This window comes from Syngnathoides biaculeatus, chromosome 1 (assembly GCF_019802595.1).
Source record: "Syngnathoides biaculeatus isolate LvHL_M chromosome 1, ASM1980259v1, whole genome shotgun sequence".
In the NCBI taxonomy this organism is placed as follows: Eukaryota; Metazoa; Chordata; class Actinopteri; order Syngnathiformes; family Syngnathidae; genus Syngnathoides; species Syngnathoides biaculeatus.
In genome coordinates, this window is record NC_084640.1 from 162,122 (window position 1) to 186,156 (window position 24,035).

Consider the following 24,035-nt stretch of genomic DNA (forward strand, 5'->3'; position numbering starts at 1 on the left):
ACACAATCAAGGATTAACATGCCGTCGACTTGCTCGTCAGTGGTTGTCGAACCCATAAAATGCTAATTAAAATGACTAAACTGATCCTCAAGAAAGTTACTGAACCAAGCAAATAAAAGTAAGACTCCAACATGAAATAAAAGTGCATCAAAAATTGGATCACAGCAGACATAGTTAAAAAGTAGTCTTCATTCATATTGTATATCCCAGTGACTTAATTTGTGTAGAGCGAAACCTTCAAGATAAAAGCAGCATTTTGGCCCTACGCAATTGTCTGAAAATTGAGTAATCAAGCGTCATGATCCAAGTGGAACAACGAACACCCACACACAACACTCTGAAGAAAGACGTTTTGGCACATCAACCAGGGAAAAAAAAATGTTGTCAGGCACACACATACTGTCATACGTCCAGAAATACGAACATGCAGGTGGTGATTCCAGAATGGAACTGGGCTGGAAGTGTAAGCAGCCATGCAGGTTTTTTTTTTTGTCTGCTTGTGATCCAGTGCAGTTTTTCCTTCCGTTAAGTGACCTATATCAGCTGTGTTGACGTCTGGATTTCTGGGCAGTGTTTGGGAGCGTCAGGCTAACCTGTAACAGTGTATAAAACCATTCGTGTGCATTCATGCAGGTCGACGAGAAGCAAGGTTGGGGGATGTATGAAGTGGGCTTGCTGGTTTTAATTTCTGAGTCACCTTGGTAAGTCTTATCTCTCCTGCGGTAATGTCTCAGTTTAAATAAGTCCTTACTAGAATTCTCTCTGGTGTCACAACCAAAATGGTAGGCTTTTTCCTCTGCCATGGCTCAGTTTTTCAGTGTAACAGTGTGGTATGCTTTCAAGTTTCACGTGTCCAGGGGAGGGGGAGGGGGGGGGGGGTGAAATTAAGCAAAATGGACGGATCCGTGCGTGTGTGTTTCAGGAAGAGGTGACTTCACCTCGTTTTGTTATAGCAGCTCTTCTCTGTGCTTCTTTCCTCTCATAGGACCCTGGCCGTTTTTCAAAGCACCGTTCTGCGGTCGAAGAAGATGACCGCGCTCCTGCTCCGTCCATGAAAATCCGACCTGCCCGTCATCACTGTCCAGGTCAGAGTCGGAGTGCATGAGGGCAGAGGAGGTAGGGGCGGGTACTGGCTTGATGCGGCCTGAACAGGTGGCACCGGAGCAGTGTGAGTCACACTGCACATTACTGACACACCCAGAATTATAAAGAACAGTTTGGATGTTCACCATGTGTAATTCTTACCAGCTCTGGGTGGTTGCAGCTCCAGAGCGTCTTGCTCGTCAGCTTCCAGCATTTTATAACGACTTTTAGTTCTGCGTGGTTTGCTCTTACGTCTTGCAGTGAAACGGAGAATTAACATGAACAACAGCGTTAATCAGTTGGTAAACTGACATGCTATATGATAACAAAATGCATGTATGATCACTGAATTAATTTACACTAATTATGGTAATTTCACTGAGGACAAGTTACCACTAGGACTCCTCACATGACTCGCAACCATAATTTTTAAACATATATTCATAAACATTAGGCTACAATAAAGAAGTGGGTTCTAGATTGAAGAGTTTAATTCATTTTGTTGACTACAAACTGAAAATACTGAAATCAACTTTCCCCATTGAAATGGATGGAAATGACCTCCCTGTCTGTTCTTGCCTTAAAAATGTGTAACCTTTTTTTAACAAGTAAAATAGGACTCTACAGTACTGTACTTTGTCAAAACACGATTATAACAATTAACTGGAAAGTAATCTTTTGCTTGTGCATCACAATTTAGTCATTGGGTGGCTCTCCGCAGTGTGTGCGCTTTGACCGCCAGGGGCAGTATAATACAGGGATATACATATCTGTACAGGAGCCGGTAAATTGCCCAGTAAGATGGAGGAATGTGGAGTTTTTCCACAGGATAAAAAAATGTATGCCTGTCAGTACTGTTATATTGTCCCTCTACATGGATTACGTCACCGTTTGCATTAAAGTATAAATTTCTTAATGGGTTATAATACTGTACCACTGATGTAATTTGTTAGCCTATGTATGGCATTTTATATTAGCATTAAGATAACGCAATTTCCTCAGGCTTTTTCTCTTTTTTGAAGAATTTTTCACTACCAAACTTGCTGCTTGCGATGAAGTGAGGAGAGTTGAGTGATCTGCCACCCTGGACTGCTCGTCTATCAAATTTCAGCTCGCAAGTCAAACTGAAAACTTGGCTGTGCTATGGGTCATATCTCGCAAAACTCCTAAGCCGAGTCACTCGTAAATCAAGGTACTACTGTATCAGGAGATTGAGCTCACCTGTCACAGCAACACACACACCCCCAAACAACTGTCGCCAAAGCAACGACAATCATAAAGGACGCTATGGTCACATAGAGCACGCTCCACTCTGAAAGCAAATAAATTCATCATAAGATGCAAAATGCCAGGATTTATTTTAAAAGTCAAATTCCAATTTGTAGATGTCAGTGGGGACATTTGAACTGCTTTTTGCCGCTTTACTGGCGGCTAAGTCATTGGCGGCGGATCCGTCTCATCTTACCACAGTTGCTCTCTGCATCGCCGAGCTGGGCTCTGATGAAGTTCTCCATCCAGAAAGGGTGACAGACACATCGACGTGAGAATGAGTCACACTCGCCATGACTGGAGCAGTTCAGCTGGCAGACTGAGGGGGGGACAGCAGATATTAGAGGACACCGCCACCATTTTATTGTGAATTACTGCTGAAATTATTTGGTTCAGGAGAACTTTACATATCTTGTGGGAACAACGTGGAGTTTTTGCCCAATGAAGCCAATAATCCTTCCAAAATTATATTGAAGTGTGTAAAAAGTGCAGCACAGTACTCACTGACTGTGTCCACCCGCCGGGGCTTGAAAATGAGAAAGTCGTTCTTTTGTTTGCGCAGTTTGTTGCGTAGAGTGAGTGCAACACTATGACCGGACAGCGGAGGGCGCCCTGGACCGCCTGACACCAGGAAGACCAATCGGGTGCTAAAACCAGAACAAGGGGTAAAAGAAAAGTTGCACTTTGAATAAACATAATACTAAATATGACAGTAGTTTGTCGGCAAGTTTATTCAGTTTTGTGACCATGTAAATTTTTCCCCATCGAAACTGAATTAAAATACCGTCAAGCTGTCACCCTGGCTCAAAACTTGAAAAACTTGTAATTTGAGGTACTCGTAAAGCAAGGTACAACAGTAATGAATGACACAATAACAAGTAGTCACCTGTGCTCGTTAAATGCACCAATCTCTCGAACAATGATGTCACTATCGAGGACGCCGAGCAACACTCCGACCTGGCGCAGCAACATGTCGCGTTGGCGGTGGGAAATCTGTGTTATGGGAACCTCTAAGACCATCTCTACCTGGTCACTCTCCCATGGGTCTGACCAAGAGAGCGAGGGAAAACCAAGGTCAAAGAGTGCTGAGCGGCCCCATTTGCTTACACGTAAAGGAAACTTAATACTATCGGTTTTGAGCAGAGGCGCCGACATGTTTAATTAAATAGCTTATTCCCACAGTATTTATAGGGCAAGAAAGCAATCATTAGTCTACAAAACACTCCGGTGGTTCTACAAGTGTGAGCAGAACATAAAGCGTTTATAGATTTGAACACTTTTTGTGTACCTGGTCTGACTTCCAATGTGCCACTGTCCGTGCTGCTTTGACCTTTGCTGTCAGTGACAGACAGGGTGAAACTATACTTGCCCTGCACCAGGTTTCCCAGAAACAAGATAGCTTGGCGGTCAGAGTTGTTCATCACATCCTGTGAAACAAGTGACAAATACAAGTTTGGGTTTAGCTCCTTTTTGGTTGTACAGTGAAGTAACAACACCATTTTGAACCTCAATTTCCCATCTGGTAAGATGCCTTTAAATCGCCCCGTTTCTCTTGATAGATTAAAGCTAAAGCCATGTCCTCTGAAAGCGAAACTTTGCGGATGAATGATCACGAGTAGATACAGTATTACCGGTAAGTCTCAGAAAAAGGAAGGTTATTTGACTGGAAAGAGACAACAGCGCTTCAGTTAGAAAAGTTATCTGTCATATATAAACAACCAGAAGAAAAGCCTTACAAAATAGTACGCCGATATCAAGACAAGGAAACTGAAGTTGTCTACTTTAAAAGGTCTAATGTCATCCCTATGGATGGTTTCTTTCGGCTTGTCCCTTTCGGGGTCGCCACAGCGTGTCATCTCAGATGAACGCACATATATGCAATATATACATATATGTTTGGCACAATTTTTACACCAGATGCCCTTCCTGTCACAAGCCTTCTCAGGGAGTGAAGGCCGCAGTGGGATACGAACCCACAACCCCTGGTTTACAAAACCCGTGCTCTAACCACTGAGCTACGGGGCCTCCTCTAATGTAATCCCTATAAACATTCTAAATAGATATTGTAATGAAAAATACATATAACATTCACTCTACGAAAAAATGAGAGCGCATCATCCGTACGCAAAGTTGTGGAAGTGTCGACATCCAAGTGGTCGCCATATTGGCTGCATCTTCTGCCTGTGACGTCACCTCGGACATCAGCCATTGAAAACACGCTGTGGCCCCTACTTTGGGAGACGAAAACCTCCTGACATGAAAGCTCTTTTCGAAGAAAAAAAACCCATCTCACAACCGAGTGAAGTTACTGGTGCAATATTACCCTGTTGTTTTGAGCCATATTTAGATGATATGCAGATCACGGCCAAACCACCCCCCACCCGATCCACCTCTGCGCGGCGGTGATAAACTCCGCCCGCGAACGATGACGACGCCGCGGCCAAACCGCCTCCCCGTCCGATCCACTTCCGTGGTGGAGATCAGCCACCGCAGCCGGTGCCGCATCGAGCCACCCCAGCCGAAAAGGGCGGTGGTGATCCACAAGGCCTGCAGAGGCTGTCTTTCACCGGCTGCTGCATGCTGCTGTTTTTTCATTAATAACGTACTAAAAATCATGCATTTCATGACAGTGGCCCTTTAATAAAACAAAAAATGATTACCATACCCCTCTTTGAACTGAACATTTTTAACTGTTGAATTGGCAACTAAGTGCGAATGTTTTCTCACCCCAGCGGCAGGGCTGCTGTCATCTCTGGTCCACAGGTAGCTGATGCCACCTTTATCATCAGTGGAGTGTGATCCGTCCAGGGTGGCCGTTCGCACAGGTAGAGACACGGGTGGACTGGAAACCACACGGGCCACAGGTGGCTGATCCAATTCTGATTTCAAATTTGTTAAAAGTTTAGAGGACTAAACATGACTTTATCGAATTGTTTTTACTGAACTGTTGAGTAGTAAAAGCTCATCACTGGGTAACAAACCCTAGTGCACTCTTCAAACAGACAAGATAATGATCACAAGCTATTTTTTTGTTAAAAAGGGAGAAGACCCCTACCTTCTCTGACGACGACCGTGACTGTGTCGCTGCTCTGCAACTTCCTCTCGTCGGTCACTGTCAAGGTGAACTCGTAAGTGCCAACTTCCAGACCGGTCACCGTGGCAACAGCACTGTCCCCATTCTCAATCTTCACGCCATCAGGACCTCTGGCAGAAAAACAGATGAGTGGGGAAGGGGTAGTATGACAGAAAATGTAAGGCAGGAAGAAAGTATCTCAATAATCAGTAACTCAATAACTGAACAAAGACGTGCAAATTTCAATTTCAGTTTTTTCTTGACAATTCTTTTTATGTTGTTGAACATGTAGAAACAAATACTAGGACTCTTAACTGATAACTCTGCAATTCTGCACCAACCGTTAGTAAATGTTACTCACTTGGTCTGTTTCCAGTGGTAGGTGACTATCTTTTGGTCATCTGTGCTCTTACTGCCATCCAGCGTGGTTCGATCAACCGGTAGTGTCAGTTCTTTTTCCGGTCCAGCATCTGCCTGTGGTGGTTTATTGTTTTCTAGAGGATGAGGACACAGAGAAAGACGAGGCAGTGAATAAGTGGATATGAAGGACGCTTATCAGAATCCACCTGACACGACAATTCAGCATGTGTGTAGTGTGACCAGAAGCCGTTTACCTGGCTGCACAATAACTGTGACGTGGGCTGTGTCCTGCTGTCCGGCAGAGTCGGTCACAGTTAATTGGAAGGTGTAATCTCCCTCCTGCATGGCCGACAGCTGCAAGATGTGTGTCCGTACGCCCTGAACAATAATACAAACACCCCATTTTGGGCACTGACTATTTGTGTAGGTCTTATCACCCAAAAACTAATATAAAAATGTGCCTCAATCAGCAAAAGATCCCGATAAACCTCACCTGCATCTCCACCACCTTGTCTTTGCTCTCAGGACTGAGGGACCATTCGTAAGCAAGGGTGTCATGGTCATCTGTGCTCTGGTTTCCATACAGCGTGATGGAGTTACGTGGCAAAGTGATGACCTGCATTACAAAAAAATAACCAAAAGGATTCAATCCAAATGTTGTCCCTCAACTATTGGGAGAAAAATTATAAAATTCCCATTTCAGTGATCCTTAACTTAATGGTTACTTCCTTGAGCCATGTCACACCTTTCTACAAACTTCTTTGGATGTCAGATAAGAAATTTTTGCTACTAACATAACAAATACAGCAAACGAGATAACCTGCTAATAAAGTAATACAAATAAATTAGTAACGTGTAAAAATGTTGACCTGGTTTGGGCCAGCGTTGGCCACAGGCTTGTAATCCTTGGCTTTGTTGACAGACAGGGTGGCCTGTGTCGAGTCTTGGGCGCCATCTGAGTCAGTGACAGTTAAACTGCCAAACAAATACAAATACATAGTTTTATCAAATTATTCAGAGAGATGCAATGTTGACAGGTTTGAAACGTGTACTTGAATGTGTAGTTCCCTGGAACCAAATTGGTGAGGGTGAGGACGGGCGTGTTGGCCGAAACCTTCTCTTCCCTGAGGGGACCTTTGACCTCTTCCCAGTGCCACGCCACCACTTTGTCATCATCTGTGCTCTCTGAAAAAACAGGAAGATACTTTAAAAGAAAGGGCCGCTTCAGAGGACAGTTTTATTATATGTAGCCTAACGATGTTTGCATGTGTGTGTTGATTCCAAAACTCACGGCTGCCGTCTATGACTGTGGAGCTTGTTGGCAAGGAGATCTCTTGGAACTTTGGGGAAACTACAGCAACAGGAGGCTTGTTTACCCGTGGCTCTGTCAGGTGGAAAATAAGAAGGTAACATGCTTAGTGACATGTAAAGTGCTTGTTTGTGGCGGAGACACAAAACTAATATTTGCATATGAATCAAACGAAATAAAACTTGATAAAAATGTGTTATAATATGTAGAAGCAGACTGACTTGCATTAGTGAATGTGAGCACCTATATTACCACTAGCATGCTGTGTAGAAGACAATTGGTACTTATTACACAGTACAACTATCAACCTTAGATCATACATACAGTATACAGTAATATTTATAAAATATTTACTGTTTACATATATCGGACTATGGCTAGTATTTTTTTTCGCTTACCTGGTTTGACAGTGACATTGACGTAACCTTCTCCATGGGCTCCTCCCCCATCCACGGTAACCTCAAACTCATACAGACCAACTGTTAGCTGAGAAAACAAATACGAGTCAAACAATGTGAAAGACGAGGTGACTGCATGCTGACATGTACAAAACAAAAGTTTCTTAAACAGTTTTTTTTTTTCTATTTTTCCACAATTCTCCATGAAAATCCCAGTTTACATCCACCTTATTTGGTTTTCGGTCCAATAGTCTGGGCATGTAAATCCAATTTTTAAAAAAATTGAGTTTTCAGATTAACATGTTACCCCTGATTTTAAACATATGGTTTCAATTTATTTAATGCAATAGTTCAGTTTTCTTGTACTATAAATAAGATTGATACACTTTGAACATGTATATGGAGGCTGTACCTTGCTGAGTTTCAGGGTTTTGCTGTGCTTCCCTTCCATCTCCCCACTGTAATCTTTGGGATGCGTTATCAGACGCCAGTCAAACGCATAGGTTGCATCTGTTTGCAAGCGGTGCCACAAATATAAAACCAAACTGTTTATTGTGTTGAATTAATTCAGACAACAAAGTCATTTTTAAATGATTGCTTTTCGTTTTGTGTCTTTCAAGCACGTCAACAAAGGTAAATGGGGTAAAGAAAAACAATGATTTGTTCCCTGTATAATGTTAGGCAGTTGTTGAACTTGTTTATTCCAGTTTTTCGTCTTACCTGGGGGAAGTGGCGGCACCACAAAGGCATTAAGCTCGACAGAGTTCCGTGGTAGTGTGACCTCAACACTTTCCCCCGCTGACACCACCAGCTCCCTCACTGGCATGGAACACACAAGGAAAGTTGCCAACAGGAAAAGCATGTCAACAATAAGGTTGGCACTCCTCAGGGTTAATGTCCTCATGCATGATTTTATTGGAACAAATAAGATATTTACGAAATGTTTGCTTGAATTTGATAAGAGGCTGAAAGTCAAACCACAAAAAAAATGTTTATATGACTGGATTAAGGTTATACTAATTTTAGTATTCTGCAGTATTTATATCTAAGGGGCAGGAGAACACTATATTCTTCATATTTCTGTTGTCTAAAGTTGTCTGTCAAGGAAAATCTACTTTTGATTACAAAGACGACAAATCAGTCAGTGTGATACTGCTCAGACCAGGTGGAGCACAATGAACTTGTAAGTGGATTAACAGGAAGTAGTATCCTACAGCGGCTGAACAATGAAACTAAACTTGTGTGAAAGAAGTCAGAAATCACAGTTACATTACTTGGAAACGCCCCTTCGTCACCGGAAGGAAAATTTCTACCACCAATCAAGCAAATCACATTTCTGAGATCACACAGACAAATGAAAAAAGCCACAAAGAAACACTGAACATTCAGAACTTTTTCCAATAAATGTTGACTGCATCTGGGATAAAGGTTGACAACCAAACCATCGTCGTAAGCTAGTGGTAACACTTGCTGACAGCTACAGATGGCGGAGAGTCTGCATAGAGTGTCAATCACTTAAGCTTATTTCAAACTAGAGATGACCTTTAGACAATATCTCCTTTGACAAGGTGGACACAACAGTTGCTATCTGCTACAAATCCATGTTTCTTGGGAAAGCCACATACATACATGACCAAATGCAGTTTAGACACTAAATATTAGTCTTTTTTTCTTAAATCATGACTTAGTCTTTTTTTTTTTTTTTTTAACAGGGCGACTGATAAACAGGATGAAGCAAGCGATACTATAAAATAATTGCATAATCATGCATATCTTACCAGCAAGTGTTGGCCCTGTACTGATGACAGTTGCTGTGGGCGGGCTGACATCACTGGTATTGGAAGACGCAGCAGTGTTGAGTACAATGGAGGAGTTCTGCTGTGGGGCGTGTTCACTACTTCTGTTGGTTATAGAGCTAATGTTCTTTTGGTCCGCTTGTGAAACCACACTGGAGTTGGACACCAACACTGTGGGGTGCACTAGATCCAGTTTGGCAGTTTCCTGAAAAAGAAAGGGTTACAATAGGTAAAGCTGTGACAAGCTAACATGTTACATATTTTTTACAAAGAAGTCTAAATTGTGCATGATTTGATTCTTAGACTGATGACTTCAGATTATTAGAATAATAGATGTGTAGCAGCACATTAAATTCTCTTATGCAAAGAAAAATAAATGTCCTGAGCAATGTCCTGGTTATAGCGAAAATGACAAAACAGTGCACTGAATGAGCTGAAAAGGTAAGAAAAGAAATGTATGGTAAAACTGTGCAACAATCTTAAAGTACAGATCAGTATATATTTAAAAAATTAACCTGTATTTACCGTGCTAGGCTGTTGTTCGGTTTGCTCTTCATGTTCTGCATCACGGAGGCTCCTCCCTCTTTTTGGGGTAGAACTCTTGACAAAAGACCACAAAGTTTTAAAAATAATATCAAAGCACATTCAACACAAAATGACTCCTCCACCCACAACTTTAAAGTGCCACTGTCATGAAATAGATGTTTTTTAGTGTTATTAATGAAAAAACGGCAGCCGGTATGGACCCATCTGTTTTTTCACCACAAAATATGATTTTGACATATATGGCTTTTTGTAACCCCCGCCATGAAAATCCTCCCGAGGAATTTGTTTTCGACAAGGAGGAGGAAGTGATGTTAAGTGCAGTAGCGCACTCAAGCAGACTCGTTTGTTTTTATTAGTTTTACCTGCGGGGAGGTAGCTCTTTGTTCCTTCATGTTAACCAAAACGCCGGCTCATTGCATTGCTGGATATTGCTCGAACACTTGGGAGGATGGAGTTACCCTTCATAAGGTTCCAAGAGACCCGGTTTGTCGTGAAAAATGGATTGCGCCGGTGCAAAGGACGAGAGCTTCGTGGGTTTCAAATTACAGGTAAGTGTGTATACAACTACTAAAAACAATAGTTTTATAATCCTTTCAGAATGTAACAAAAGATCTGCGTCTACAAGTCAGAGGTGCTAAATGTGTCGAGGTGCCCGTCAACGCCGTGTCCGCTGATCACGGCTTGGACCGAGCTTCCGTGTCTCATAGTAGGTGGGTAGACTAGCCGCCACTGAAGCCGTGCCTCTCGTCTGCAAGGCATGGCTTCGGCCGGGCTGGCTCATACATACTGTCTGAGAGTCTGTTGTTAGTTAGAAGTGATCCACATATCATCTAAATATGGCTCGAAACAATAAGGTAATGTTAGTTAGAAGTGATCCGCATATCATCTAAATATGGCTCGAAACAATAAGGTAATATTGCTCGGGCCACTTCACTCGATTGTGAGATGTTCTCTTCTTCGAAAAGAGCTTCCGTGTCTGATGGGGCGTGTCCCATAGTAGGGGCCACAGCGTGTTTTCAATGACGAATGTCCGGGGTGACGTCACTGGCAGTAGATGCAGCCAATATGGCTACCACTTAGATGTCGAATCAAATGACAGTTCCACAACTTTGCGCTTGGATGACGCGCTCTCTGCTCATATTTTTTCGTATTGCCATTGAAATGAATAATGTCATATCTATTTTTAATTTCAATATCTATCTTAGAATGTTTATTGGGATTACTTGGGCTTTAAAGACGTATTTAATACATAAACATTCATTTAAGTGTAGAATATCAACTGATCCTTAGCGTCACTTTAACTAATTACAATTAACCATCAGTCATACCTTGGTTAGAATCTGAAGGAGCCCGAGAGAGTCTTGATCAGGTTGGGGCAGAAACAAGATGGGGCAGCCCCCCTTCAGAGAGCAACTGAGAAGCACACACCGCCCGCCGAGGCTCCACACTGCATTGCAACTTGGCCTCAGGCAGCAGGTCTCCCAGCATGTTGGCCCACCTCTGCCGTCTGTGAGAGGGTACCAACCCAAGCTGATGACGCTCGTCCAGTGGAGCCCAAGCACCCCGCCAGTAACACGGCAAACATCTGCTGATACACCTACAGGGAGTAAGTGGAGGGTTATTAGCTTCTAAATTGCTGTTTAGTTGTGTGTGTCAGGGTGGTGGTGGGGAACTCAATTTGGCTCGGTGAGAACAGGGACTAAAAAAACAAACAAAAAAAAAAACCACCGCTGAGTACCCGTAACTACCCGTATCTCTTAAAAGTCACGTGTTAAGTCAAGGTAGCACTGTATAGGTAATGACATGGCACAGAAAATAACTCCCACTAGATAAACCATGTGATGTTTCAACCAGCTCATCCTGCTCAAGCACCTTTCAACATGTCCAGAGAGGAAGTCATGTGTTAAAAGATGATTACAAGAATGCCACTCAGGCTGGTTGAGACACAATCTAACAATCATTGTTAAAAAAAAAAAAAAAAGTTTTTCCAAATTGAAAAAATAAATCCAAGGAACAGTGCAGTTAACTATCTTTAGTTTGGCCAAAATGTTCTGAGAATCTGGCATCGGCTCAACTGTCACTTGATTGTCTGGCCTTCTTGGGATTTAACCCAAATCAAGATATTGCTGGAGGCCCAAAGTATTATTGAAGATGGGTGGTCAAATGTGAGCCCCGCCAAATTGTCGTCCCACGACCATGGGGAACGCTTTCACCGAACATTTCTCAGCAAAAGCAAGCATACAACCACACATCGAGCAATCTGTTCTGTCAACAGCACTGCAGAGAGAGGAAATAGCGTTTTACCCTGACAAACCAAAACGCTGGCTGATTAGAGCCCAAAGCGCATTACGCAATTTACACAAAACTCCAACATAGTCTGAGCCGACAAGCACTAGAAGTCATCTGTCAGTGCAGTGAGCTGCTCCAGTCTGTTCCCACGATGATGGCATGACAGCACTTTACAAATGCGTTAACAGCCCGAGATACAGCATGCGGTAAATGGAACAAGACTGATCATTTAGTTTTTATTTTACAAGCATGGCAAAAATCTGGTTTGACTGAGTAGTGCATACCAGCATGATTACTTTGGTCCTGAATGCGCAACCAAAGAGCAGAAACAGAACAGAGGATTCTGACATTGAATACCGGCGCCTTCGATTCATAAAAGCTGGTGTTTAAGAAAAGGACAAATCATAAATGGGTGTAAATTTAGGGAGATAACATTGCGGTCTGTACGCTGACATCGTGTAATAAAAGATTTTTAGAATCAATTCAAAGAGAAAGCAACAAGCGCACCACCTGCAGCAAAATAGATGCAAGATCTGATTAAACTTTACAAGATTCTGGAAAGAAAGCACATGACTTCCTCCCACAAAACAAACGATTACTTGATTTAAAAAAAATGCCCTCTGAGTAGTTACTCCACCTCTTTTGTCAACCACCCTCAACACACACACACACACACACACACACACACACACACACACACACCACACACACACACACACACACACACACACACACACACACACACACACACAGAGCACTTATTGTGCTGTTTCACATTGTAAACCTAGTATCTCTCCTCCCCCTCCAACAAACAAGCACAGAAGACACCGAAGACACACACAATTAGCGTACTATTCTGATGGCTCTGATTGGATCAGATCAAGGCTAAAGACAACAACCAACCAAAAAGCAGCACAGAATTCCAAAGACGATGAGGACACACCTTGAGTAACCACCGTGACTGTGTTACAGATCACAAATTGTTTAACAGCTACAAATATCAATTGGTTATCAGTCCTTAGACAATAAATATTTAAATTGGGTTTTGTTTTGTTTTTTACCTGTGGGAGGGGCCAAAAGCCAGAGGTGAGTCAACGAAAGCAGCAGGAATTGTGGTAAACTCCACGTGAGCAGATGCTGGTATGTAGAAGACATTTTGAAACACCTTAAAAGGGAGAGGAAGGCACTGTATGTTAATGAGAAGCACTTTCCATTCACCGGAAAGCAGAATACAACTCGTGACAAAATAATTTTAATTACCCCATGCGTCGAGACGCACCCAAGAAGCCGGCGAGTGCTGCAAGGGTTGGGCATATATTTATGTCAAAGAACTGCCAACAGAAATGTTACTCCTGTTTAACAACTGACGCCTGCCGAAGGGACCTCCGTTTACCTTATATCGGCCGTCCAGAAAGTGCAGGGTGGAGCTGAGGGAAGTCAGGGGGCCGCGTGGATTAGGTTGGCAGCAGGCTGCTCTCAGATGATTGCCAAAGGAGGGACGACAACAACAACATGCGGAGGACATCCAGCATGGCCGCCGTCAATGAGGCAGCCCCCATGGGATAAGACCCTAAAACCCAAACCTGGAAATGCTACAGTAGAGAGAGAGAGAGAGAGAGAGAGAGAGAGAGAGAGAGAGAGAGAGAGAGATGAGAGAGAGAGAGAGAGAGGAGAGAGAGAGAGAGAGAGAGAGAGAGAGAGAAGAGAGAGAGAGAGAGAATCAAACAATGTGTTGAATATTATGCTAAAGCTCATATTTACAATGTGATTTTTCTTCCTGACCCATTATTTACAACAAACAGGGGTGTTTTTAATTCTTCAGGCAAATATATTCTAAACAGCCTTTATGAATTTAATAAGTTTGTCACATTACCAAGATGATCCAAACTGTGCAAGAATTAGCCGCCTATTATCGTTTGATTAAAAAAAAAAGAATTATCTATTAATTGAGGTTTGAAATATTCGACATGTAAGCCTTGAGTCTACTAAATTAACAATTAGTACTCCTCATGTAAGCAGTCTTGGTAAAATACTTTCCATACGCAAACCACTCAAAGATTGGATGTTTTTTCCAGGAAGTGAGAAAGCAAGATAAATGATACAGATAAATATTTGTAGTTTGTGTGTTGAGTTGTCAAGGCGCACCATTGATAGACAATTTTAAACTAATCAGAAAATAAATCAAGCAGTGTTCACGTGCATCTGCTGTGCAGAAGGTTTGTGCAATTCCATATCAGCAAATCATGTTTACCAGTTACAGCAGCACTCTGAAAGGCTTTTGGCTTGTCAAACCAACAAGCTGACACAAACCTGATTACACGGTCTGCCTCTATCCCCCTCCGGCACCCTCCGAGCATTTCAGGCAAAAAAAAAAAAAAAAAAGTATTCCAGTTCAAAATAATCCAGAGCAAAATATGTTTGGAAAATAGTGATTCAGTCGCATTTGTTTCACGGTGTTACAGATTTCTTCTTTATCGCCTCAAGGCTGGGTGAGACCGTCTGTCCAAAAAGGCTCTTTTTTTTTCCCCCAAGAATCTCCGTCAGAACAATGATCTTTGTGACCAAGAGGCACAGGTCTCAGCTTTGTTTCCCTCTACTCGTTGAAGAGACACACACTTGTCAGCCCTGTTTGCTTCCAGGCAGGTGGGGCCTCTCCTGAACACATAAACCCACACACAATTTCTTCAGGCTGTGAAAAGAAAAAATGTATTTTAAATGAACTTCCACTTGAATGAGCACAATATTACTCCTGATCTTTTTGGAAAATAAATAAATCACGATGGAGACTTTCAGTTTTATATAGAGTGGACGATTGGTTAGAGCGTCTGCCTCACAGTTTTGGGGACCAGGGTTCAAATCCCGGCCCCACCTGTGTGAAGTTTGTATTTTTCTCCCCTTGTCTGTCTGGGTTTTCTCCGGTTTCCTCCCACATCCCCAAAACATGCATGATAGGTTAATTGAAGACTCTAAATTCGCTATTAGGGTGAATGTGAGTGCGAATGGTTGTTTGTTGCAATGTGCCCTGTGATTGACTGGTAACCAGTTGAGGGTGTACCTCGCCTCCTCCCCGAAGATAGCTGGGATAGGCTCCAGTACTCCCACAACCGTTATGAGGATAAGCAGCTCAGATAATGGATGGATGGATGGATGACGTACCATTTAGGAATAGTCTTTTTCTGCACTTTCCCTTCATTTGCAGTGGCTCAGGAGCATGCTTACAATTAAATGTTGTACTTTATTTTATTACTGGTGTCACTCATTACCTTGCAGGTACTGTTGAGCTGCTAATTACAACAGCTTGGATCTCCTGAATCACAACCTCATTATTAGGTACGTTTGGTTCATTAATGTAAATGTACATACTTTTCTCGTTGCATGGACTTCTACACTTGCACAATGTAACGACATACAAAAACAGCTGATGCAATGATAATCATAAAACTTGGCTTTCCCTGACAATCCCAGAGACGGTCATTTAAAACACGCACGCACGCACACACACGCACGCACACACTAATAATTGTGATTACTTTGTGAATAGGTGTGAAATCTCTACTACTCTCCAAGTGTCAATTAAAGTGTGTTTATCTTTGGTATGGTCGAATTTTGACAATGGACAAACTCACTAATAAAACCATGATGAAAATGGAACTGACCACCAACAGGAGGGGGGATGAATGCAAACAAATGCATTGCTACATTGCACATTAAAATACAGCATGCATTCTAAATCGTGAGCGTGCAGTCCGTGTATTTTAGCAAGATGATAATAACAGGTATCAGAACAGATTTGGATTCAATCATACTGTAGTCACAGGAGGCCGATCTTCAGCGATTGATTCATTGCGTTAACAAGGCATTACAAACGACTGGATCGGGATTATGCGGAATCCAGTGGATCACTTGTATGTATTGTTATTGACACGGGGAGTAGTGTACCTGTTTAATCCGGGCTCCTTTAAGGCACCTTCAACCTAACAGCTGCTGGCATCGATGACTTATTTACATGCTGTGGCCACGGGTTCAGCGCATGATTTTTTTTAAAAATGCTCCTCCCACCACACCGTATCAAAAGTAAATTGGAGTCGTACTCATTCGTCCTCTAATTCGTGCGACCGCCGTCCCGTGTTAAATCCTCGCCGTCCCCCACATTGCAGTAAATTGGGTCACTACCGCTCTCGCTTAGCTGATGTGCCCCGAGACCAGTCACCATCAAGACACTTCTACTATATACAAGCATATCCGGTGGCGATTTCAAAATGCGGCATCTGATAAGCAACAACTCACCGCGTTTAGTGGGATAAAGACAATGATACAATTCATTCTGAGAAAAAAAAGAGGTAATGGAGTTAGCAACCAAGATTCATTGCTACAGAATGCATATAGCTGTATCAGTAAATCCGTTGAAGCGTCACTGGTTAATAAAGGACAAATTAGTAATCCTACTGTTTCCGGCAGGCGGCACCTGCTAACCTCGATTGAAATCAAGATGCGAAACAGTAACACTAACCTTTTTATTTTTATTTTGTGCGCATCGCTGAATTGTAGCAGCAGTTTCGATGAAGACAACACAAGTCATGGGGTGAAATTTTACGATAACGGCGTCCGGCTTTGGCTTCACCAACGTTGCAATATGGACCAAAATGGCGACAGCACCTTCCTACAACCGTCACTGCGATTGGTCAATTGATCTTGTTTGAGCGTTTTAATTGGCGATAGATTTTATTTTGACAGCCCCTATCCGGCGATAGCTCACTGGAAACGGACTTGTGTTTTCGGGACAAGTAAAATGTTTTAAATAAACCATTCATCTTTCCTCATGCCTCGTTAGACTAACCCAGACCAGCATCTAAAACACCCGTGAGTGGATTATGCTTAATTCCCGATAGCAGTGCATTGCTAACCGCTAATGATTAAATGCCAACCATTTTAAATGACTTTGTGTTTGACACGTTGTTGACACGTAGTGAGCTCACGATGGCTGACAGTCCTACAACAATTGACGCGAGCGGAAAGTTCTCCGGAGGAGAGGAGCAACCAGCAAGAGAAGAAGGTGGTGGAGGAGAACCGGAGAAGGATGCGGGAGGTGGTTTGACGGATGCCAAGAGAGAAGTGTTGGAGAGATGCCTCCACGCTCTCAAACATGCTAACAACGATAGCCATACTTTGGCTGCACTACTTCTGGTACGTTCCATCCTCACTCCGTATTTAATAAGACACAGGATACATTTTAAACTTGTGGTTTAATATGAGCATTTTCTGAACCGCTGATCCTCACGAGGATCGCGGGGGTGCTGGAGCCAATTTCAGCTGTCATCGGGCAGGAGGCGGGGAACACGCTGAACTGGTTGCCAGTCAGTCCCAGGGCACATGGAGACAATCACAATCACATCTAGGGGCAATTTAGAGTCTCCAATTAATGCATGTTTTGGGGATGTGGGAGGAAACCACAGCACCCAAAGAAAACCCACGCAGGCATGGGGAGAACATGCAAACTCCACACGGGTGGGGCTGTGATTTGAACCCCAGTCCTCAGAACCATGAGGTCAATGTTCTAACCAGGTGCACCATCCTGCCACCAGAGCAACAATACGTTACATTCAAATGTAAACAGTTGCTCATGTGAAACTTAGTGTGTAACTTTTGACACTTTTTCAATGCACTTCTGTAGTGTGTGTGTGATCAAAATCATTCATTTCCAAGGACCATAATGTTTAGTGTTCATTGTCAGCAGTCACAACTGACATTAACGTGATGGACAAGTATTCATAGCAATGGAGAAGTGGAAGACAGGTGAAGAAGAGAGTACAGGCAGGACGGAGAGGACAGAGGCTGTCATGTCTGGAAGGAGGGAAGTGAGACCACCCATGTTGTGTAATTTGGAGATGACCAGGAGACAGCTGGAAGGAGCAGAATTGAGTGCTACAATGTAATTGGGGGGGTCAGGTTTGGACCCTTAGAGAATATTTCTAAAGACGATGCACATGCTCACAGAATTATTATTAGGAAATGCTAAGCCAAAAAGCATCGTACAAATCTTCATAAAAGAGGGCCTTTATTTGCACTCACTCAATGTGTTTATTATTGTATATGTATGGATATGAATTCAACTTCATGTCATTTGGAGGTTTTGTGATGACGTTTATCACTTATGTACAGCAGAATTTATTAATTTCCATTTATCTCCTTTCAAACATGCCTGAAAGAGTCTTGAAAAGTGATTGAATTGAATTTTCTTCTTTTCATTCTCAGATCACACGTTTGTGCCCTGCTTGCCAACTGGACAAACCCACCTTGAGGTGCATCTTTGAGGCCGTGGGTCTCCACTTTCCAGCCCGGCTCTTGGTGACCGCAATGAAGGGGACCGGGGACCCGAGCCTGCCCCTTCATGAGCTTCTTTCGTTGGGTACAGCTCTGTTGTCTGCCCTCAGCACCGATCCAGACATGGCCTCTCAGCCTCAGCTCCTCGCCACCATTCCCTTATTGCTTGAAATTTTAGCATGCAATCCAACAAACCAAAAGCAGACAGGGGCCCAAAATGGAGAGACTGAGCAAATTCCAGAAAGCATGAGCGACGAGGCTAAATTAGACCGAGAACCTGAGACCAGTGAGCAAAAGGCCGAGCCCGAGGATGAGGATAATGGAGAGACTCACCCAAAATCACCGCTTGTAAAGCTCGATGAAGCCATGGCTGCAGACTGCTTCCAGATTCTGACTGCCGTGTGTACCCAACCCAGGGGTCCTGACCATCTGCTTAACCGTGGTGCTGTTCCTGCTCTGTGCCAGGCTTTACAACAGAACCAGACCTTGAGCCAAAAGATGGGGCTTCCCCTGCTTATATGCCTCCTCTCGGGTAAAAGCAAAGACAAAGCGTGGCGCAGACACTCACCTGAGTTGCTGACCTTGTTGGTGAAGATGTCCAAAGACTTTTGCAAATCCACTGACCAGACCAGCCTGGATATGTGCTCCCTCTTGGTCCACATTCTCCCCCCAGGAAGCATCACAGTTGACAGGGAGGTGCTGAAGGATGTAGTGAGCCGAGTTTGGGGGGCACTGCGACCCATGGTGCAGGCTAAATTGACGCAGCAACAGATCGGGCCAGTTTTGGTCCTCAGCGCATGTCTGCTTGATTTGTATGGTTGGGAACTGGCTGGACCACCAAAGTTCTGCTGCTTACTGGTGAATCGAGCTTGTGTAGAGGTCCGGATGGGATTGGAAGAACCGCCAGGAACTTATCTGAGCCAAGAGCTGCAGAACACGCTCACAGGTAGCTGCACTTTGTAAATACAATCTTCTTAAATATTTTCATGTTTTTTTAATATACTGTTAGTACCATACTTTGGCTTGTGTTGAACAACGTATCACCTGTTTCTATGATAAGTTTCCAATAGGAGCAAAAAGCAGTATAAAACACGTGGCAGACTTAAATTGCCTGATAAATATACTACAGAGCATTGATAAATACACTTTATGGCCTGAAATAAATAATGATAACACTAAAATGGGGTCATAAACAGGGCGGCACCATGAAACTTAGCACGTGTTCAAACAGTGTGAAGTTCCTTCTCGTCATCGTCCAGGTTGCTACCGGATCATGGAAGCGGCCATCGAGCAGGCCTGCAGCCCGGCAATTATTTCTCCTGCCTCGCCCGTTCAGAGCTCCGTCTTCTCCCTAAGTCTGCAGCAGAGCAGGCAGGTCCTCGGTGTAATGGAGGAGGCCTTCTCGGCTCTGATGTACTACCTGCAACAGGTGAGAGGATGAGTTTGAAAAGCTTCCGCTTTTATATTGGCGAGGAGAAAAAAATGCAAGTGTGTGCGTTGGAGTGGGATCATGAGTTAATGTTCTTTTCCTGTTTTCCAAGGTGGACCAGAGTCGCTATGGCGAGCCTTTTCTTTTCGCTACATTCCGGTGCCTGTGCACTTGGCTGGCCGAGGAGACTTCCTGCCTGAAGGAGGAAGTGACCGCGCTGCTGCCAATCCTCATCGGCTACTCGCGGAGCCACCTGGTGGCCGAGAGCTCCCAGCACGGACTCTCTGCCTGGTTGGGTAAGATGGCTGTCGCAGATGAGAGCGGGACCTGGACGGGCGAAGAGGCGCTTCGGTACAGTAACAAGACTTTTGATGTATTTGTGAATTGGTTTAGTATTACATGAGTATTTTGAGACTTTACTACCTTTTTCAGATATCTCCTGCCAGCGCTGTGTCACCTCTCTGCTGAGGAAGGGCCCAGGAAGGTGCTGCTCACCCTTGACACGCCCGCCTTGCTTGTGTCCTACCTGTCAAACAGCTTTACTTGCTTAAAGGGTAAAAGTGGAGCGTCTTCAGTGAGGTACCCCAGCATGGAGACTGCCTGCTCGGCCCTCCTCAACTTCTCTGTCACAGAACCTGAAAGAGTCAGGTAGCAGCCGTTGTCATTCCATACCCTCGTGTCAAATAGTTTTATTTACTCCTTGAGCACATTGATCCCAATCTACAGAAACAATTACATTATTTTCCACTAGATGGCAGAAGATACATAATTAATGCTTTTTTTTGTTCAGCGGTGTGCTGCGAGTTTTTCAAATGTAAAATATGGATTTTGGCTCAAAAAATGATGGGAAAGGTTGTTCTACCACACCATTTGTAGTGCGACGTTATGTTTTCCAGGAAGGATCAGTGTTTCAAAACATTGGAGAAGCACCTGAGTGAAGCACTTCCTGTTTTGGTGAACAAATCGAGCCTCCTTGTCCTTGCAGCTAATTACTGCACTTTGGGTCTGATGATTGGAAGACTGAAGGAAGCTCCAACAGGTAATGTTGTCCTAGTAAATATTTATTTACTGTCTTTTTTTTTTTTTTTACCCTCTTTGCTTTTAACATTGATTCTCAAAATTGTGGTACCAGTACCACTTGTGCCAGTGGTGCTCAATGCGTCAATCGCGAGGCAGTTTCGGTCGATCGCGATGGGGTGCTGAGAAAAAAAAAAAAGATATCAGCCGTATTTTTTTTTAACTTTAGCTCACCGCGCATGTGCAAACAACGACAGTACAGGAAAGCACGCTGGCAGTGAGTTCCCCCCTATTTTAAGCTCTCGCTTAAGAAATCTTAACAAACATGAGTATGGATGCTGCAGTAAAGAAGACAAAAATGTATCACTTTCATACGGAATGGGAGGCGGCCAACTTTTTAACGATGTCATTTTCGAAGTGCGTTTGACTCATCTGCCAGTGTAGTGAAATGTGGAGCAGCATTTTTTTAACTGTTTATGGAAAATACGACTCTGACATTCTGTCGAAAAGCAAGCTGAGAATGAGAAAAGTTAACAAACTAAAATCTCAATTGGCCGCACAGCAGTCACTTTTCACAGAGTTCAACAGCGAAAGCCACCACCGACGCATCGTTTCCGCGTTCGTCACATCATCGTTAATAATAAGAACTCCTTCCAAGACAGAGAGATGGTAAAAGAGGCATAGCTGACTCGTTGTTCTGATCTTTTAAAAATAAGGCGGAAATATTATCTTCAATAAAATCTCTGCAGCTGTAAAGATCGTGAGAGACTGAAGGCTTGACAAGTAGATCTTAAGGTAAAAAAAAGTCGTGGGTATTTCTGGTTTGTGGTATGTGGGCTCCCTCTAGAGGTTTGTTTAAGGACACGTGGTATGTGAATAAATGTGCTACATCAAAGAATAGAAACTGAAGTACAGTTCAGTTGTATTTAACGTTAATCTTTGATAAGCATGTCTTTAAACTTCATCAAGGTACCATTTTTATTTATTTTATGACTACACCAGCTAAGGTGCTCACAGAGATGGCCAGAGAGTACTTGTGTCTTCTGGTAGGAAAGTGGAGGAGATTTGGTTGTGGAGCCTCAGAGTACACAATCATACAAGGGAAGCGGTTAGCAAAGAAGATGTGGGACACATTGAGAGGACTGACGAGAACAGAAGTATTTGAACACCCTGCTATATTGCAAGTTCTCCCACTTAGAAATCATGGAAGGGTCTGAAATTTTCATCGTAGGTGCATGTCCACTGTGAAAGAGATAATATAAAAAGAAAAATCCAGAAATCACAGCGTATGATTTTTAATGATTTGTGTGATACAGCTGCAAATAATTATTTGAACACCTGAGAAAACCAATGTTAATATTTGTTTGCAATTACAGAGGTCAAACGTTTCCTGTAGTTGTTCACCAGGTTTGCACACACTGCAGGAGGGATTTTGACCCACTCCTCCACACAGATCTTCTCTAGATCAGACAGCTTTCTGGGCTGTTGCTGAGAAAAAGGGAGTTTCAGCTCCCTCCAAAGATTTTCTATTGGGTTTGGATCTGGAGACGGGCTAGGCCACACCAGTACCTTTTATATGCTTCTTACGGAGCCACTCCTTGGTTTTCCTGGCTGTGTGCTTCGGGTCATTGTCATGTTGAAAGACCCAGCCACGACCCATCTTCAATGCTCTGACTGAGGGGAAAGAGGTTGTTCCCCAAAATCTCACAGTACATGGCCGCGGTTATCCTCTCCTTAATACAGTGCAGTCGTCCTGTCCCATGTGCAGAAAAACACCCCGAAACCTTGATGCTACCACCCCCATGTGTCACAGTAGGGATGGTGTTCTTAGGATGGAAATCATCATTCGTCTTCCTCCAAACACGGTTAGTGGAATTATGACCAAAAAGATCCACGGCCAGGACGAAAACCTCATTGCTCCTCCTCAATCTGAGATTCAATTTTTTTGATTGACCCTCCTCTCCGGCACCCCTGACTAGACCTTACCAGGGAGGCCAGTAGTTGGTACACACCGTCCGGTCCCCCGTCTTTAAAAAGAGGGTGCACCACCCTAGTTGGCCACTCTAGAGGCGTAAATAGCATCTGTTGGGGAAAAAAATAAAACTAAAATTGCCCGGACAAAGTTGTATTGATCAATAAAATGGATTTATCACACAGCCTTAATACAAATACAGTGTGTGCTATTGCCATTGTCGTTGCTGAATTATTTCATTGACGCCGAGGGCACCCAGATGGCCAATGAAAAAATACCAATTTGATTTAATCATCCAGCATATAATACCCAGCGGGGAAAACGGCATTTAAAATGGCAACCATTATATTATACATTTAATTGGCGGAGTTTCGTTCCTACATTGGCAACATAACGTTTATTTGCGCAAGTTGGAATGTGCAATAGTTAAACACTAAGCTATGCTAATGCAGTAGTAAAGTTTACAGTTATTGTAAAAATTTGTATGGAAAAACGGCAGTAATTGAGCTTACCTTTTGCAGCATGATGACATTCTTACACAAAATCCTCCTAAATTCTCCTTCTCCTCCTCTCCAGGTTCAGCTGAAGGCAGTCAGAGGCGCTTCTTTTCCACGGCTCTCCGTTTTCTCCACAGCGCTCTGAACTCTGAGCTCAGCCCGGGTCCGGTCAAGCTGAGCCCCGGCTGGCAGGACAGCTGGGACGAGGTCGCTGAGCTCTGGAGGTTGTCCCTGCAGGCTCTGGGGGGCTGTGTCTGCTCTCAACCGTGGATCACTGCACTGATCAGAGAGGAAGGATGGCTGAGGAACACGCTGGGCATGCTGGGTCGCTGTAGTGCGCTACCCGACCAGCACACGCAGAAGGCGCTTGAGGAGGCTCTGTGCGCCTTGGCTGACCAGTGCCCTCTCTCCAAACACGACATTGGAGATGCGATGAACAGGGACGAAAAAGGAGTTTTGAGCCGCATGAGCAACCTGAAGAAAGCCATAGGAGTCAAATAAAAGGAAAAAAAAATCATTACTGAATCTAAGGTGTGTATCTTTCAAGTCATGAAAAATGAGCTTTGATTAAATTGCTATATTTTCACAGCTGAAAATACACGTCAAAATGTTCGAAGATTTAATAAAGAAATATTTTCTTACAGAACGCAACTGTATTTTTTTTCCGTTGCACTTA

At 43.4% G+C, this 24,035-nt stretch overlaps 3 protein-coding genes, 1 long non-coding RNA gene and 1 other non-coding gene across 13 annotated transcripts in view; 3 read left to right on the plus strand and 2 right to left on the minus strand.

Annotated features, from left to right (window-relative positions):
* On the minus strand, nt 1-16,526 carry kiaa0319l (KIAA0319-like ortholog). Of its 6 annotated transcripts, none has more exons than XM_061842111.1 (26): nt 16,411-16,515; nt 14,434-14,778; nt 13,517-13,715; nt 13,384-13,420; nt 13,185-13,288; nt 11,163-11,431; nt 9,814-9,888; nt 9,271-9,493; nt 8,213-8,311; nt 7,905-8,002; nt 7,493-7,580; nt 7,077-7,169; nt 6,838-6,970; nt 6,655-6,760; nt 6,279-6,401; nt 6,040-6,163; nt 5,787-5,919; nt 5,408-5,556; nt 5,080-5,231; nt 3,641-3,779; nt 3,239-3,398; nt 2,857-2,999; nt 2,549-2,671; nt 2,305-2,395; nt 1,246-1,337; nt 1-1,144 (listed from the first exon to the last, which is right to left on the minus strand). In XM_061842111.1, exons 4-26 carry the CDS (start codon nt 13,386-13,388, stop codon nt 948-950), a joined length of 2,919 nt encoding a protein of 972 aa, XP_061698095.1. In that variant the 5' UTR covers nt 13,389-13,420; nt 13,517-13,715; nt 14,434-14,778; nt 16,411-16,515; the 3' UTR covers nt 1-947. The 6 variants fall into 6 exon arrangements, with proteins under 6 accessions (XP_061698095.1, XP_061695763.1, XP_061696508.1 ...); XM_061839779.1 differs by lacking the exon at nt 16,411-16,515 and adding an exon at nt 16,063-16,188; XM_061840524.1 differs by lacking the exon at nt 16,411-16,515 and adding an exon at nt 16,063-16,188 and having other exon boundaries at nt 14,375-14,778.
* trnat-ugu (transfer RNA threonine (anticodon UGU)) lies at nt 4,305-4,377 on the minus strand. Its single transcript has one exon. It is a non-coding gene; the product is annotated as a tRNA-Thr (tRNA).
* On the plus strand, nt 7,059-10,744 carry LOC133493296 (uncharacterized). Its single transcript, XR_009793009.1, has 3 exons — nt 7,059-7,191; nt 8,200-8,366; nt 10,432-10,744. It is a non-coding gene; the product is annotated as an uncharacterized LOC133493296 (long non-coding RNA).
* Nucleotides 16,324-24,005, plus strand: ncdn (neurochondrin). Of its 4 annotated transcripts, none has more exons than XM_061844964.1 (9): nt 16,324-16,463; nt 16,955-16,983; nt 17,091-17,307; nt 18,376-19,390; nt 19,704-19,873; nt 19,986-20,224; nt 20,306-20,521; nt 20,770-20,912; nt 23,439-24,005. In XM_061844964.1, exons 3-9 carry the CDS (start codon nt 17,101-17,103, stop codon nt 23,858-23,860), a joined length of 2,412 nt encoding a protein of 803 aa, XP_061700948.1. In that variant the 5' UTR covers nt 16,324-16,463; nt 16,955-16,983; nt 17,091-17,100; the 3' UTR covers nt 23,861-24,005. The 4 variants fall into 4 exon arrangements, with proteins under 4 accessions (XP_061700948.1, XP_061701750.1, XP_061702541.1 ...); XM_061846557.1 differs by lacking the exon at nt 16,324-16,463 and having other exon boundaries at nt 16,679-16,983; nt 20,306-20,357; nt 20,427-20,521; XM_061845766.1 differs by lacking the exon at nt 16,955-16,983.
* The window catches only part of tfap2e (transcription factor AP-2 epsilon), a 12,720-nt gene continuing 12,502 nt past the window's right edge, over nt 23,818-24,035 (plus strand). Inside the window, exon 1 of the mRNA XM_061802454.1 lies at nt 23,818-23,890. The gene's annotated coding sequence lies outside the window, so the exon portion shown is untranslated. The remainder of the gene's footprint in view (nt 23,891-24,035) is intronic.